Raw genomic sequence first — 16,833 nt, 5'->3', positions numbered from 1 at the left:
CGAGACCATCCTGGTCAACATGGTGAAACCCCGTCTCTACTAAAAATACAAAAAAATTATCTGGGCATGGTGGCGCGTGCCTGTAATCCCAGCTACTCAGGAGGCTGAGGCAGGAGAATTGCCTGAGCCCAGGAGGCGGAGGTTGCGGTGAGCAGAGATCGCGCCATTGCACTCCAGCCTGGGTAACAAGAGCGAAATTCCGTCTCAAAAAAAAAAAAAAAATGTAGAGAGAAAAAAAAACCTACCCGTGTATGTAATCTTACTACTTACACGCAATTTAATTCTAATAACTTGAATAATTTTCTTCCAGTCTTTTTATACTATATATTTGATTTTATATCCCCTTTCCCTGTAACATGTTTCCTCTTAAGACATTTTAAATTATTATTTTATTTAGGCTGGGCATGGTGGCTCACACCTGTAATCCTAGCACTTTGGGAGGCCGATGCAGGCAGATCACAAGGTCAGGAGTTTGAGACCATCCTGGCTAACATGGTGAAACCCCGTCTCTGTTAAAAAAAAAAAAATTAGCTGGGCATGGTGGCACATGCCTGTAGCTACTTGGGAGGCTGAGGCAGGAGAATTGCTTGAATTTGAGGCAGGAGAATCCCAGTGAGCCAAGATCACACCACTGCACTCCAGCCTGGGTGACAGAGTGAGACTTCATCTCAAAAAAAAAAAAAAATTATTTTATTTTATAAATCTAATTTCATAGCTTCAGAACATTCTCCCAGTAATGGTCATATTTAGGTTGTTTCCAATTTTTTCCTTGGATACTAGCACTATGCCCATCTCTGTGACTCAAACCCTATCTCATTTTTTATCCTTTTCTTAAGGTGATAAATAATAATGTGTACTTTCTCTCTCTTTTTAACACTCACATGCTTACAATTGCTTGTGTAGTGTTGAGCTGCACTGAATCTTTAACCTATTCAGGTTAAATGGTATTTTATTGCTGCTTTATTATATATTTTCTTGATTACTAGAAAGGTTAAATATTTTTTCAGTATTAGCCACTCATTTTATCTCTTTAATGAATTCTCCAATCATGTCTCTTTTTTCATTTTCTTTTTTTTTTTTTTTTGAGATGGAGTCTTGTTCTGTCACCCAGGCTGGAATGTGGTGATTAGATCTTAGCTCACTACAACCTCCACCACCTGGGTTCAAGTTGTTCTCCTGACTCAGCCTCCCAAGGAGCTGGAACTACAGGTGTGCGCCACCACACTTGGCTAATTTTTGTATTTTTAGTAGAGATCGGGTTTCACCAAGTTGGCCAGGCTGGTCTTGAACCGACCTCAGGTGATCCAGCCGCCTTGGTCTCTCAAAGTGTGGGGACTACAGGTGTGAACCACTGTGCCCAGCCTTTATTTTCATTTTCTATCAGGGTTTGTATGTCTTTGTATGAGCTCTCTCTATAAAATATGTTAACCATCTATTTATTACAAATATTAGTTATATGAATTGAAACATTAATTCATACTATATTCTCTTGATAATTATTATTTTAATATTCCTCCTAGAGTTTGGACCTGGCTGTCTCTATAGTGATCTGTTCAAGCAGCCTACCTGAGAGTTTGTGCCAGAATCTTCTTTTTTGGTTTTTGGTGGTACCTTTGTGCCTACATTAAAAACACACACACACACAAGAAGTCAGAACATCAGATGTGAAGGCCATACAGTATTAGAAACAAATGGCTGGGGTAGGTGGTGGGAGTGAAGAGTCTGGGATTCCACACCAGTCTCTTCATATATTGCCTATGTTGCCTTAACCTGTACTACCCTCACTGAGCTTGTTTAGTTAATTGTAAACACAATTACTGTCTTTATACATTAGTAATAATCTATAGTTCATTTCTGTTTAAAACTCTTTGCTATTCATTTATTTATTTATTTATTAGAAACAGTCTGGTTTGTTGCCCAGGCTGGAATGCAGTGGTACAATCATAGCTCACTGCAGCCTCGCCTGGTCTCAGGCAATCTGCCCACTGTGGCCTCTCAAAGTGCTGGGATTACAGATCTGAGCCACCGCACCCAGCCCCTTTGCCATTTCTTTTATGAAGCTATTGCCAGTTAGCTAAAATGCTGAAACCAGCTCTTTGAGAGATGCCTACAAATAATGTCAATCCCACACAAATTCCCATTTTAAATCAGTTTTCCTTCTTTTTTTTTTTTGCATTTTAGGTTTTGGGGTACATGTGAAGAACATGCAAGACTGTTGCATAGGTACATACATGGCAGTGTGATTTGCTGCCTTCCTCCCCTTCACCTGTATCTGGCAATCAGTTTTCCTTCTATGCTAAAAATATGGCAATATGGATTATTATACAGCTTAAATATAATGCTATTATTTTATTTGTTTGAATTAGGACATGACATAATAAAAAAAATACTCTATACTCACTTAAAACATTTGCACCAGAGGTGGGATAATCCTCAACAGGCTCCACAAAGTTCAGGGGGAAAATCCCAGTTCTGCCTCGAACTTCTCCTCTCGCCCATTCCTCATTCACATACTCTTTAAGAATAATAATTTCTCCTTCTGAGAAACTCAACTCATCCTTCTGCTCTCCAATATATTCAAACCGAGCAACACATCTTAAGCCTCTGAACAAAGAATACATTTTGTGGGTTAGACTACACAGTGCTTTTAAATGCTTAAAAACTTTCCCCCAGTCTTTCAATAAATATTTATTCTGTGTTTACTATGGAATAAGGTATACTATACTAATTTGAAAATATTCCATGAAAAAGATTAAGTTACACTTTCAAATAACAGATATGAACCTATTCACTCAGAAAGCCTTAAAGCTGAAGGTCTGAGAGTGCACACAGCTGGGTTGGTTGGTTTACCCTGCTGTTTCTTTTGATCATCTTACTCCCCAGGCTTCCTATCTTTGTATCCTTGGGCCATAGCAATCCATGGTCCAGTATGAACCCTTTCAATCATAAATGCACTGAGTTGAGGAGTGCTAACCCTGAGAATCTCAGGGCAATTCATCAAATTTCCTGACTGTGAATCAGGGCAGATGCAATGGGCATCAGCTGGGCAGAGTAGATGCTCAATAGATGCTGTATCAATTAGTGAGTTGGCCTTAAATACTAGGAGAAGGTAAATAAAAAAAAAACAAAAAACCCAGAAACTCAGCGTATCATGACACACAGTCTTGGACCCAACTCTGTTGCCTTTAAAAAATGATTTTTGTATCTCCTTTAAAAGGGCTTCATTTCTGACTCTTGGAACAATCCTTACATGATCTGAAATTTTGGCTGAAAATAAGATAAAAGCAGAGATAAAATTGTGTCTCTAGAAGGTATGCTTTAATACTAAACCCTAGATTTGAGGGTTTACAAAGGAAGTTTCAATAGCAACAGGCTAAGGAGAAGCATTGCCTAAAGAGAAAAGGTTGATTCTAGCTCCAACAGAATTCTGATTTAAGTCAGATCAATGGGTCAATGACTGTAAAAGCCCACTTCGAATTCAACCTGCTGAGACACAGTATATGCTGCTTAAAAATAGAGAAAAACTGAACCTGAAATAGAATTCAACTACTGTGGATCACAGGTTTTCTTATTTGTGATAACCTTTGCATTTGTTTTCTAAAGTCCTCTGGGAGCATCTCCTTATGTCTGACCTATTCATAGACAGGTTTACAGTCTTCAGCAGGTAATGAGTTTTATTAATTTGCTCATTTAACTAGAATATAAAGTTGCATTGTGGCAGTGTTTTAAATCACAAAGGAGTTACAATGATGTTTAAAAGGGTATATAAATTCAGGGAAAGGTCCTCAGAGATAAAGGAAAATTCCTTCAACTTAACTCTTCCTTTACTTCTAATTCCTCTTAAAAACAAAAAAAATACAAAATGTCTAGCAGTTTTTATAAGATTCATATTCCTATAGGATTTAATTATTTCCCATAACAAAATTACTTGAACCTTCTAAAAACTTGGTAGATAAACACCAGAAGGCCAAAATAAAATGCAGTAAATGATGAAACTATCTCTGCTCAGCCTAAGGCTAGGCTGCAGGAAGCATTGGCATAGACTGCTTTGCTGCTTTCTCCATGTCCTGCATTGATGTGGACAGTTGCTTAGGTAAGCTTCTATCAGCATGTTCATGATGCATTTTCATCAGAATTTTAACCCATTGTCACCTTTTAAACAAGTTTTCTTTGTAATGAAAAAGACACTGAGAATCTGAATAATCACCCATGTGAAGTGTTTTCTTTTTAAATAATAAATAAATAAATAAATAATAGAGATGGGTTCTTGCTTTGTGGCTAGCCTTGAATTCCTGGCCTCAAGCAATCCTCCCATCTCAGCCTCCCAAAGTACTGGGATACAGGTGTTAGCCACCACGCCCGGCCTTAGAGTGTTTCAAGCTTGATAATTCTTCAAGATACAGATGGTTATCTTCTTTGTATTTTGTGCAAAAGAACATAAATAAAACTTACTTAACACAATGAGATGAAACAAATTCTCTTTTCCCATTTCCTCCTTCTGGAATATCAATCTAGTAAAGACAAAATCAAGGCAATAATTATGTTTTTTTCAGATTTTCATAAGATTAATGTAAGTAATTAGAAAGTAAATGACTGAAATCAATGAGTTTAGCTAGGTGTTAATCTAATTAAGAGGAACCACAGGTGCTAAATGGTAAAAAAAAAAAAAAAATCCTGAATTTGGACTTAAAAAAAAAAAAAGGATGACTTGTGAAGTAGCCTTCCTTGAGTACCCAATTATCTTATTTGCTGAAATAAGCACATTAATATCACTCTAATTCTGACTGAATTTTCTCTATCCCATTTTTTTTTTTTTTTGAGACAGGGTCTTACTCTGTCTCCCAGGCTGGAGTGCAGTGGCACAATCGGAACTCACTGTAGCCTTGATCTCCCAGGCTCAAGTGATCCTCCTGCTTTAGCCCCCCAAGTAGCTGGGACTACAGGTGTATACCACCATGACCAGCTAATTTTTGTATTTTTAGTAGAGATAGGATTTCACCATATTGCCCGGGCTGGTATTGAACTCTTGGACTCAAACAATCTGCCTGTCTTGGCCTCCCAAAGTGCTGGGATTATAGATGTTAGCTGCCATGCCCAGCCAGGTCTATCCCATATTCTCCAGGTTGAAAACTAGAGCTAAGAAGGACTTAAGATAGAAATCAGGCATCAGGCATTCACAGTGCCACACATTAGCTCTACCATAGCTACTCCAAGGGTTGGCAGAATCCTGAAATACTTCTCTGACCCCAAGATAAAACATTTCAATAAAACTTGTGGATTCTTGGGCCAGGTGCGGTGGCTCATGCCTGTAATCCCAGCACTTTGGGAGGCCAAGGCGGGTAGATCACCTGAGGTCAGGAGTTTGGGATCAGCCTGGACAACATGGTGAAACCCTGCCTCTACTAAAAATACAAAAATTAGCTGGGTGTGGTGGCTGGCACCTGTAATCTCAGCTACTTAAGAGGCTAAGGCAGAACTGCTGGAACCTGTGGGGTGGAGGTTGCAGTGAGTCAAGATTGTGTCACTGCACTCCAGCCAGGGCAACAACAGTGAGACTCCACCTCAAAAAAACAAAACCAAAAAACCGTGTGGATTCTCTTCACATTTATAATTGGAACATTTTCCTCCTTCAGCAATAAATAGGGAAGTAAGAAAGGAGTATGTATTTAGCAAACATCTACTAAGTGGCAAGCACTTTATTTTATTTATTTATTTTTTGAGACAGGGCCTTACTCTGTTGCCCAGACTGGAGTGCAGTGGCACGATCATGGCTCACTGCAGCCTTGCCCTCCCATACTTATGCCATCCTCTCACTTCAGCCTCCCGAGGTGGCTGGGACTACAGACTTGTGACACCATGCCCAGATCATTTTTCAATTTTTTGTGGGGACAGGGTCTCAAAATGCTGTCCAGGCTGGTCTTGAATTCCTGAGCTCAAGTGATCCTACTGCCTCAGCCTCCTAAGTGTTGGGATTACAGGCATGAGTCACTGTGCCCAGCCAAGCACTTAATAGAATATTTCATTTACAAGGCTCAGTAGAGGAGGGCTGGGTTGCAATAAAATATTTGGCCATAATGCATGCAATCTAAAACGACTTAAAGCATTGAAGTTTACATTAAATAAATCAGTGGTCTTCTTGATGAATTTTAAGGGTTTGAAGTTCTAAAACAATTTTTTAAACTTGTGGGCTAAGAAATAACACTTATACCAATAATGTGGCAGATTCTGTGTGACTGATTTCAGTGTGGTAATTGTGCTTTTTAAAGTACTGCTACATTGGGCAGAAGAAAAATGAGGAAGAGTGCTAAAAAAAACATTATTCTTAATATTAATTTAGAGAATATGGTTGAATTTCTCCAAAGAATCAGGGCATAGATATACTGGACAATTTTTAAGGCCTACCCTTCATAATCCAAGAGACTCAAACTCTTTTCTATTTGAAAAATACAGATTTTCTGTTAGTCTTGCTTTCTAAGGTAATAGATTTTTTTTTTACTTTTTTCCTTCCAAACAAGCTGTTAATGCTGTTAAGCTAGGTTTATTGCTATTTCACAGTATCAATAAGTTATATGAGGGACCGACTCATTCTCTTCCAATTGATACAAATATGTGAGGGCAGTCTGATTTTATTCCCATGTTTCACAGCCATCTGAGCTTACACACAGCTCCCTCACACAGAAATGTTTTCACAAGTTAGACCGTGAGGGCATATAAAATTCTAGTGCTTTGATATAATTTTTCTAATCAGATTAGAAATTATTTTGTGGGTACAACCATTAACGAACCCCTATCTCCAATACAAATACTTCTGTATTCCCAAATTGATTTTTTTTTAAAAGATGGAGATAGATAAGAATGGAAAAGAAGAAAGAAACCCAAACCAAAAGGTACTCCAAAGAAAAGAAGTGGTACCATAACCTAGGAGAACATCTCTACAGGATAATCTAATATCATTCAATTCATGTTTACTAAATGTCTCAAAGAATTACTATATATCCTTAAGTGCTTAACAACCCTCCAAGAACAGCTGATTCACCAGCTGACTTGTGGTGGTCTTTCACTTTAATATTTCAGGCAGCATTTAGGCATTAATTTCTAACACCCCATAGCAGAATAATTAACCATCACCTACTTGATCAAATCTTTATTTCTGAATTTTCCAAATGCCAAATGAATCCATGAAAGCAAGAGAACTCAAATCTGGGTTTCTAGTTATTTTTTCCAACCTATAAGTCACATAGACTTATACCACCAAGTATATGACCAAATTAAAACAAGAATGACCCACTTACAATCACTTTGACATAGTTGGCAGGAAATATGCCAGTCTGGTTTCTGCAGTTCCCTCTGTACCAGTCTGTATCTATCTTCTCCAGAAGATAAACAATTTCTCCAGAAGTGAGGTTTAAATCATCAACTTGCTCTGTAATATAAAATTGTAGTTATGTATGATGAATTATCCTGGTTTGATTTGATTAAAGCACAAAGTAGCATTTAGTTGTGTCCACTGAGGCAGTAATGTTCCATTGATTCTGAGAACAGATCATACTAATCAAATTGACTAAAAAATGCTCTTCTTATTTTGGATATTGTTATGAGCTCCCTTTTTGAAGACCAAATTAGACATAGTTACCATGCTTTGATTGATGGGAAATGACTGGAAAAGATACTATTGTGTTAACAAATGTTTCCTACTGTGCCAATATAAACCCTTGCTGAATACACACTGAACAATGAAACAAGTTTATAGACGTGGTATAATTTTATTATTCTCAATCATGCTTAAAAATCATTTTAAATTCAAATATTAACTAAGGGAGTACTATAACTCTTTAGTGAATAAGTTTACCTTTGCTAAAATAAAAATCAGCCTATGGAGTGGATAAAAAGAGATTGTAAGTAAATCAGGAGTTTATTTGTAGCCTTGGATATGAAGGATATTTTAAAATTATTATAAAAGTATTTATATTTTAGCTGAGCATGGGTGGCTCATGCCTGTAATCTCAGCACTTTGAGAAGCTAAGGTGGGAGGATCACTTGAGGCCAGGAGTTCAAGACCAGCCTGGGCAACATAGCAAGACCTTGTCCTTGCAAAAAAAAATTAGCCAGGTATAGTGGCACCCCTGTAGTACTAACTACTGGGGAAGCTGAGGGAGGAGGATCACTTGAATCCAGGAGTTTAAAGTTACAGTGATTGCACTACTGCACTCCAGCCTGGGCGACAGAGCAAGACCTTGTATCAAACAACAAAAAAAAATTATTTTGATCTCATAGGTAAGTAGCAGCTGAGATAACTCTAAGGACAAAAGAACTTCAATTATTAAGTTAGAATTAACTTTATTACATTGCCTTTTTTTTTTTTTTTTTTTGAGAGATGGTTTTGCTCTTGTTGCCCAGACTGCAATTATATAATCTCAGCTCACTGAAACCCTCCCAGGTTCTCCTGACTCAGCCTCCCAAGTAGCTGGGATTACAGGCATGCATCACCACTTCTGGCTAATTTTTTGTATTCAGTAGAGATGGGGTTTCACCATGTTGGTCAGAATGGTCTGGATGCCTGACCTCAGGTGATCTACCCACCTCGGCTTCCCAAAGTGGTGGAATTATTGGTGTGAGCCGCCGTGCCCATCTGTATTACAATTGTTAATTAGTACCCACTATTTTGAAAGAGTTAAAGTTTGAGACTGGTAGGCAATTTGCAATGTTCATTTGTAAGGGAAAGTCTCTCTCTCTCTTTCTCTTTCTCAGGGAGCTTCAAAGGCAAGGGTATACATATACAACTAAGCTTTCTGGAATGGCTGGGTGCAGTCAACTTCTTGAAGTGGAGTCCTGGATAAGACGACCTCTCCAGTCTAGGACTCTACAGGCACAGAAAATGAAGAAGGATGTCCTTGACAGGCAACTCCAGGGCAGGGAGGAAGCCTTACTCCTGGATTCTATGGTTCTCCCACTGTATTATTTATGTCCTTACCTGCTGGGAAATCATGAAGAACGACAGCATGAGGAGCACCACTGTCAACAGGCTTCTGAGCATGGCTTGGATCCTTAGGGGGAAAAACAGGGCTGTGAATGAAGTGTGCAGGATAGATGGTGGATTTATTATTCACTCTGAAACCAATTTTTTTTTCTCATTAGAGTCCTTTTGACACAACTACATTATGAGTACAAGATGCAAACCACACAGTTGAGCCAAACAACGGAATCATCATCAAATTGAAGAAGAATGTGTCCTTGCCAAGGGAGGATGAAAATAATTCTCAATTAAAATATCCCCCGGTATGTTTTGTTTTTGTTTTTTTAAACTGAGAGAGTACAACAAAAGAGAACTGTTTATTTTTAAACAGTACCTATTCTACCCTGAAGTAGTGGTTTTTGACCTCTTTCCCTTTCAAGGATAGCTTTTTTCTTAAAACTATGATCAAGACTAAACCTTAAGAACAGGGTCCTAAAAGCTGTCTTTATTAGGATGGGAAAAGAAGAAAGTTCTATGATTTATGCTCTTGCCTTTTGGGAGCTAATGACTTTCCACAAAAGTATAATTCACAAAAGTAAAATCCATTTCATTTATTACTACTTAACTAAGTGCTTTTTCTAATTTGAAAGCAACGCCACCTCCCATGCCTGGTCTGCATTTTGTATTTAATCTGAATGGTTTATTCAACAGTAGTTCTAAATAAATTAGCAAAAAGAATCTAACATTCTCTATCCATCTAGCCAATTGCCTATATTGGCCAGAGGAGAAGGCAAAGCTGAAAAGTAACCTCTTCTTATTGACTAGCAATTGTTACTCTTAGTTTCTTTGTATGAAGAGACAGGCTTATCCACATCATCATCAAATCATACTGAAGGATATTATCTGGAGTTATAACTTAACACTCTTCAATACTGGCAAACTTGTGAAATAAGTAAAGGCAGATTTTTATGCCCTTTCTTGTGTCTTCACCTCCTCTAATAACTCTTGTCCTCTTAGGGACATCTATACCTCTGCCCTTCCCCTGGCCACGATGCACCAGCCTGATCAGAGTGCACTCTGAATGATGGTCCACTTTCTCCATTTCAACCCTAAGCACCTTTGCGGAGATCTTTTCTAAATGTGACCTCTTCTTTCAACCAAAATGCCCCTGCAGAAACAAAACTTTCATTCTCTCAAGTTAGCTAAACTGAAATATAACTTAAGACACCACTGGCTAATATTGCTTACTATATTAGCTTACCAAGATAACCTTAACATTTTTCTCAGGTACTGCTTAATGCTTTTCTCTAAATAAATGAGCAACATGGAAATTTCATGAATTCTGAGATATTTTAGGTCTGATGTGGCTTTTTTTTGGACACAGGGTCTTGCTCAGTTGCCTAGGCTGCAGTGTAGTGGTACAATCACGGCTCACTGCAGCCTTGACCTCCAGGGCTTAAGTTATCCTCCCACTTCAGTCACCAAGTAGCTGGGACTACAGATGTGCACTACCATACCTGGCTAATTTTTGTATTTTTTGTAGAGAAGGGGTCTCGCTGTGTTGCCCAAACTGGTCTCAAACTCCTGGGCTCAAGTGATCCACCTGTCTTGGCCTCCCAAAGTGCTGGGATTATAGGTGTGAGCCACCGTGCCTGGCCTGGAGAGGCTTTTAATAATCATTCAGCATGCGTAACATAGTGAGATGCCATATCTACAAAAATAAAAAATCAGCGGGGCATGGTGATATACCTCATATTATTAGTGATGCAGAGGTGTGAGGATCTCTTGAGCCCAGGAACTCAATGCTGCAGTGAGCTATGACTTTGCCACTACACTCTGATTTGGATGACCGAGTGAGACTCTCTCTATAAAAAAAAACTTAAAAAAATTAATGATTATTTACATGTTGTATTATACATGTGCATGTGTGATTTTTGTTTTTTTTTTCTGATTTACATCTGTGGAGAAAAAGAAATGACTATTCAATAAATGGTATCAAGCTAGATGGCTATCCATTTGGAAAAAATGATGTCAAAGACCTACCACAAACCAAACACAAACATGAATCTCCAAAGGGACCAGAGACCTAAACGTAAACCAAGCCTGGGAGGGAGGGGATAATAATTTGTGTCTACCGACCACACACTTTCCCTTCTCTGCCTTCAATGTATGGATATCACTGGCAATGCTACTCATCAACCTGGTCCAGCAGGTGGAGGGCAAGAGGAACAGCCTAGACAGGGATATCAACAAGGAGTCCATACAGACCACACCACTGGGGTAGGTGTCTGGTAGGTAAATATAATATAATGCAAAGGTCTTTCTAATATGACTATAACTGCTAATACAAATGGTTTTGTAATATTAAGAATAGCTAATATTGCTGGGTGTGGTGGCTCAAGCCTGTAATCCCAGCACTTTGGGAGGCCGAGGCGGGTGGATCACGAGGTCAAGAGATCGAGACCATCCTGGTCAACATGGTGAAAGCCCGTCTCTACTAAAAATACAAAAAATTAGCTGTACATGGTGGCGCATGCCTGTAATCCCAGCTACTCAGGAGGCTGAGGCAGGAGAATTGCCTGAACCAAGGAGGTGGAGGTTGCGGTGAGCTGAGACCACGCCACTGCACTCCAGCCAGGGTAACAAGAGCGAAACTCCGTCTCAAAAAAAAAAAAGGATAGCTAATATTTATTGTTAATTCACTATGTGCTACTCACTGTGTTAAATTACCTTATGTGCATTAGTTCATTTGTTAACCATCTTTGAGATATAATTCACATACAATAAAATTCACCCACTGAAAGTGAACATAGCTTTAGTATATTCATAGAATTATACAACCATTACCATAACCCAAGTTCAGAACATTTTTATCACTCCCCAAAGAAACCTCCTACCAATTAGGTGTCACTCCCCATTTATCCTCCCCTGAGCCCTAGGCAACCCGTAGTCTACTTTCTGTCCCTATGGACTTCTATTCTGGACCTTTACACAAATAAAATCATATAATCTGTCAACTCTGAAGACAACTCTGTGGGCAGTTATCTCACACATTAAAAAATAAAGTTTAGAGAAGTTAACCACCAAAGAAGGTGAAATGGGAACTGAATCCAACTTCCCTAAACCCAGGTCTGGGGTCTCAACCAGGTACCAGGCAACAATCTTCCACTTTTCCCATGATCCGTCTGATTCAACCACAACAGGTCACGTTCATGCAATATTTCTGTTTTCCAAGTTAGAGGAAAGTACAACACATTTGTAGAGATATTTTCCTTAAAACTAGGCTTTCAAATAGGTAAGTTTTGTTTTTTAAAAAATACAGTAATAGCCATGAATCCAGAAGCATAAAAGAGGATTCATTTTATTATCACCAACAGCTGGCCACTGGAGGTCAACTCTCTGCAAGTCTATAGTAAAAGATGAGAAGGTGGTGTTTAAAGTGGAAAGAACTTTACACTGTTATAAAAGTAACTTTTGGCTGGGCACAGAGGCCCATACCTGTAATCCAAACACTTTGGGAGCCCCATGCGGGCAGATGGCTTGATCCTAGGAGTTTCAGACCAGTCCTGGCAACATAGCGAGACCCTGCCTCTACAAAATTTTAAAAATTAGCCAGCCATGATGGTGCATGCCTGTAGTCCCAGTTACTCAGGAGGCTGAGGTGGCAGCATTGCTTGAGCTTGGAAGGTCAAGGCTGCAGTGATCATACTACTGCACTTCAGCCTGGGCAACAGAGAGAGACCTTGTCTCAAAAAAAAAAAAAAAAAAAAATTCTATTTTTTTTTAAATTTCTACTTTTCATAAAGAAAATCTTTTTGGCATTATAGTTCCCACTGTTGCCATGAGTGTGTTCTGAAAGAGGAAGGACAGCTATGACAGATGGATAATGCTATACCAAAACAGAGAAAATGAGTCAGAGGAGAACTTGCCCCATGGGAACTAAAGTAAGGATTTTGATATGCCAGCTGCAGCTAGCTTAACACATATCTACTCTGCTCTCCAAAACACAATTTTTTAGTTTCTTAGCAAACTTTAAAAGATAAACTGCTTTCTAAGAAGAAAAAAATAGAAAAGACTATGAAAACTAAACAGCAAACCAAATACTTTACTTGATTGATCAGTATTATTTTTCATATTTACTTTATTTTTTTATTTGTTTGTTTTTTTCAAGACAGAGTCTCGTTCTATGGCCCAGGCTGGAGTGCAGTGGCTCAGTCATGGCTCACTTGCAGCCTTCATCGCTTGGGGTCAAGCAAACCTCCCACCTCAGCCTCCTGAGTAGCTGAGACTACAGGCACACACCACCATGCCCGGCTAATTTTTGTACTTTTAGTAGAGACATAGTTTTGCCATGTTGCCCAGGCTGGTCAAACTCCTGGACTCAAGTGATCTGCCTGCCTTGGCGTCCCAGAGTGGTGGGATTACAGGCATAAACCACTGTGCCCAGCCTATTTTTCATATTTACTACATTAACAGATAGTGACATTATAACTGAATAACTTAAGAAGCGCTTTTAAAAATATATGCCTAAAAATTGTTCAACAGCATTTTTCTTGTTAAACTAATGACTTCCAATAATCATTGTATTTTCCCAGGTTCCATAAATTTGTTAGGCTTAAATTGGGACTAGAGGTTGCTGCATTAAATTTCATTATTTTATGAGCTATAATCAGAGAAATGAGGTTTACGTTAAGCTTAAATCTTAAAGAGAAGTGCTTTATACTGTCAGACTTCCATTCTGCTAGAAACCTATCCTCTGACATTTTGGTAAACACGATTACATTATTTAAAAAACAAACAACTCTCACAGTTGAAAATTAATGACTGAGTATTCTGGTTGTTGTAAGTCAGCACATTATGAAGAAGGCAAAACACAAGGTAGTCACTCTGTATTGAAGTGATTAGTATGGCAGTGGCAAGTCTCTTAGTAGTAATTTATTCAAAAGTGGAATAAAATGCTACTGTAATTTTTACTCTGGTTAAAATAAATGTGCTAATAAAAACCTGAAGATGGGATATAATTAATAGTTTTATGAAATGTGCTGCGATTGTGATATGAAGGCTGTAACAATATTAATTCCTTACGTTTGGTCTGCTTCTCAGATGTTCATCAAGTGGAGTGATAATCTTCATCTGAGACAGGTGAACTCTGCCAGTGTCTTCTCCCTTTTGGCACTCCACGTAATTGTTTTCCGTCTGCTTCAGCATCACAAGTACATCCCCACGCTGTAAGGTATAATACCACTCTCTGAAGCAATTATTATTTAATAAAACATTATTACTTTTTTCACATTTTAATCTTTGGAGCCTAAAGCATTTAATAATGTGTAATCATAGTAAGAGAGGCCAGTGATTTTTTCCCATTAATCAGTAAAGAAAGAGCTCTACTTTACCTTACAAGAGAGTTCTCCAGGGTTTTGCGAGACAATATCTTCATTGGCAATTCCATGAGGCACAGACAGCTTAAATGTAAACCAATAAAAGGCTTATTCACAATAAAATAATCTCTTCTTAAGTTGCTGATCATTTAGGAATTTGGCACGTGTGTGCCTAAAGTGCACTTCTCCAGCAGCTAAACTCACCTGGCTTCATCATGCTCTAGAGTCTAGATCAATGGGGCCTGCCATTTCTCATGGATGCTAGAGGCTCTTGGGAGTTGGAGTTGGGCCTATAGAACCACAAGGGCTGAACATGGCCTAACATTCCCTTAATGACCATAACCAGTAAGTTCCATTTTACAGGACAAGATCCACCAACTCCCCTGGGGGTTTGAAGGAGAAATACCCAGCACCTGACCTCACAACCCATCAAGGCAACCTTTAATTTAGGGTTCTCACAGTGGTGGCCTCTGAAGGCTGATCAGTGATTGGAGCCCTCCATGTACTGCTTGCCTGACAGTTTCCACTGACTCTGAACCTCTTCTTCTCCTAGTGTCTCTCTGATACCAAGTGTCTACTTAAATCCATTTCATGGCCTGATCCCAGCCACTTCCTGGTCCACTCAGCTCTGTCTGATCTTAGAATGGTTTTTTTTTTTTTATCTGTACTGGACCTTGTCCAGGGTATGCTGTTTCCTGTTTTGGAAAATTTTAGCTGATGAGTGCACATAAGAGGGTCTGCACTATATAAAAGGCATACCCAGGAAATGTAATCACACAAGATTACTTCCAACATGGGAAGAAGGCTTTCTGGGCCCTTGGGTCACCCAGGAGCAAAGATGCAGAGTGCAAGGATGTGGCCCTGCATGGCTGCCTTGGTGGTGCCATTTCCCAGCATCTTTGTCAGATTCTTAGGGCTCCCAATGTACCCAGATTCCTGGCTACCAATTTAATGGTACTGTAGGCATGCAATAAATGAAAAATTTAAAGAATTATTTAGTAATGAGACACACTTCTCTAAATATGCCATCATTTTGAATATACTGAGTTTTAAAAAATGCTTTATTGACATGGTACAACTATGCTAAGAACCAAATGTGAAATCTGGTTCCCTCTGAGAAAGGGCTCTTAACACAGAATGACCAAATCAAGTAGAGGCTACAGGTGGCATAATGGTTAGGAGCAAGCATCAGAGCCAGCTGACCTGTTCTCGAATATTGCTCCCACCACCATTAACTGGATTTGGGGCCTGGGCGTCTTACTTTAGTTACTTTACGTCTTGGTTTCTTATTTTCCTCACTTGTTCAAGGAGCATAATAATATCTACCTCACAAGGTTAGTGTGAGGAATAAATGAGTTATTTAACATATCCGTAAAGTGCTTCCAACAGCGCCTGGCTCATAATTAGTACTCAATATACATCAGCTACTGTTTTTATTTATTAATTAAGTAATCTATCCCAAAGAACACCCTTGGGTTTTAGCAATTAAAGTTTTATCAGTTTAAATGAATATTAATATATATGAATATACTACCTCCTTCTTATTTGTCTATGCTCTTTTCTAAGGAGGATTTTTTTTTTTTAAACCTTGAACAGCTTAAAGAAAGAAAAAATAATTTCTAGCTCAATGATGGAAATATAACACAATATAGAATTATTAATTGCTGTTCTTGTTACAAGCTACTCTGTCATTCAATTGTGAAAAAATACAAAAAGTACTGCTCTCCTTATCATTTTTATTTTTAATGTTTTTTTTTTTTTTTTTTTTAAAGAGTCTCACTTTGTCACCCAGGCTGGAGTGCAGTGGCATGATCTTGGCTCATTGAAACATCCACCTCCTGGGTTCAAGCAGCTGGCCTCCCAAAGTGCTGGGATTATAGGCGTGAGCCACTGAGCCCAGCCTCCTTTTACTTGTTTTAGATTTTTTCAGGTTCACCTGATCAAAGTAGAGAACACATCAACTCTGTTTTATTTGTTTTGTTTTGAGATGGAGTCTCATTCTGTTGCCCAGGATGGAGTGCAGTGGCACAATCTCAGCTCACTGCAACCTCTGCCTCCTGGGTTCAAGTGATTCTCCTGCCTCAGCCTCCCAAGTAGCTGGGATTACAGGCGTGTGCTAATACGCCTGGCTAATTTTTGTATTTTTAGTATAGGCGGGAGTTTTACCATGTTGACTGGGCTGGTCTCAAACTCCTGGCCTCAAGTGATCTGCCTGCCTTGGCCTCCCAAAGTGCTTGGATTACAGGTATAAGTAACTGCGCCTGGCAACTCTTTTTTTTTTTTTTTTTTTTGTTGAGACAGAGTTTCACTCTCATCGCCCAGGCTGGAGGGCAATGGTGCAATCTTGGCTCACCGCAACCTCCGCCTCCCAGGTTCAAGCGAGTCTCCTGTTTTAGCCTCCCGAGTAGCTGAGATTACAGGCATGCACTACCACATCTGGCTAACTTTTGTATTTTTAGTAGAGACAGGGTTTCTCCATGTTGGTCAGGCTGGTCTTGAATT

General features: G+C 39.0%; 1 protein-coding gene across 10 annotated transcripts in view; it reads right to left on the bottom strand.

Annotated features, from left to right (window-relative positions):
* The window catches only part of SH3D19 (SH3 domain containing 19), a 217,007-nt gene that overhangs the window by 11,464 nt on the left and 188,710 nt on the right, over positions 1 to 16,833 (bottom strand). For all 10 annotated transcript variants that reach the window (XM_074396829.1, XM_010338609.2, XM_074396830.1 and 7 more), the window contains 7 exons: positions 14,347 to 14,415; positions 14,039 to 14,179; positions 8,972 to 9,044; positions 7,293 to 7,423; positions 4,453 to 4,511; positions 2,402 to 2,604; positions 1,567 to 1,619 (listed from right to left, as the gene is read on the bottom strand). In XM_074396829.1, the coding sequence (XP_074252930.1) occupies positions 1,567 to 1,619; positions 2,402 to 2,604; positions 4,453 to 4,511; positions 7,293 to 7,423; positions 8,972 to 9,044; positions 14,039 to 14,179; positions 14,347 to 14,415 (729 nt within the window). The remainder of the gene's footprint in view (positions 1 to 1,566; positions 1,620 to 2,401; positions 2,605 to 4,452; positions 4,512 to 7,292; positions 7,424 to 8,971; positions 9,045 to 14,038; positions 14,180 to 14,346; positions 14,416 to 16,833) is intronic.

This window comes from Saimiri boliviensis, chromosome 3 (assembly GCF_048565385.1).
Source record: "Saimiri boliviensis isolate mSaiBol1 chromosome 3, mSaiBol1.pri, whole genome shotgun sequence".
Classification (NCBI taxonomy): Eukaryota; Metazoa; Chordata; class Mammalia; order Primates; family Cebidae; genus Saimiri; species Saimiri boliviensis.
This window is presented reverse-complemented; position numbering and strand designations above follow the sequence as displayed.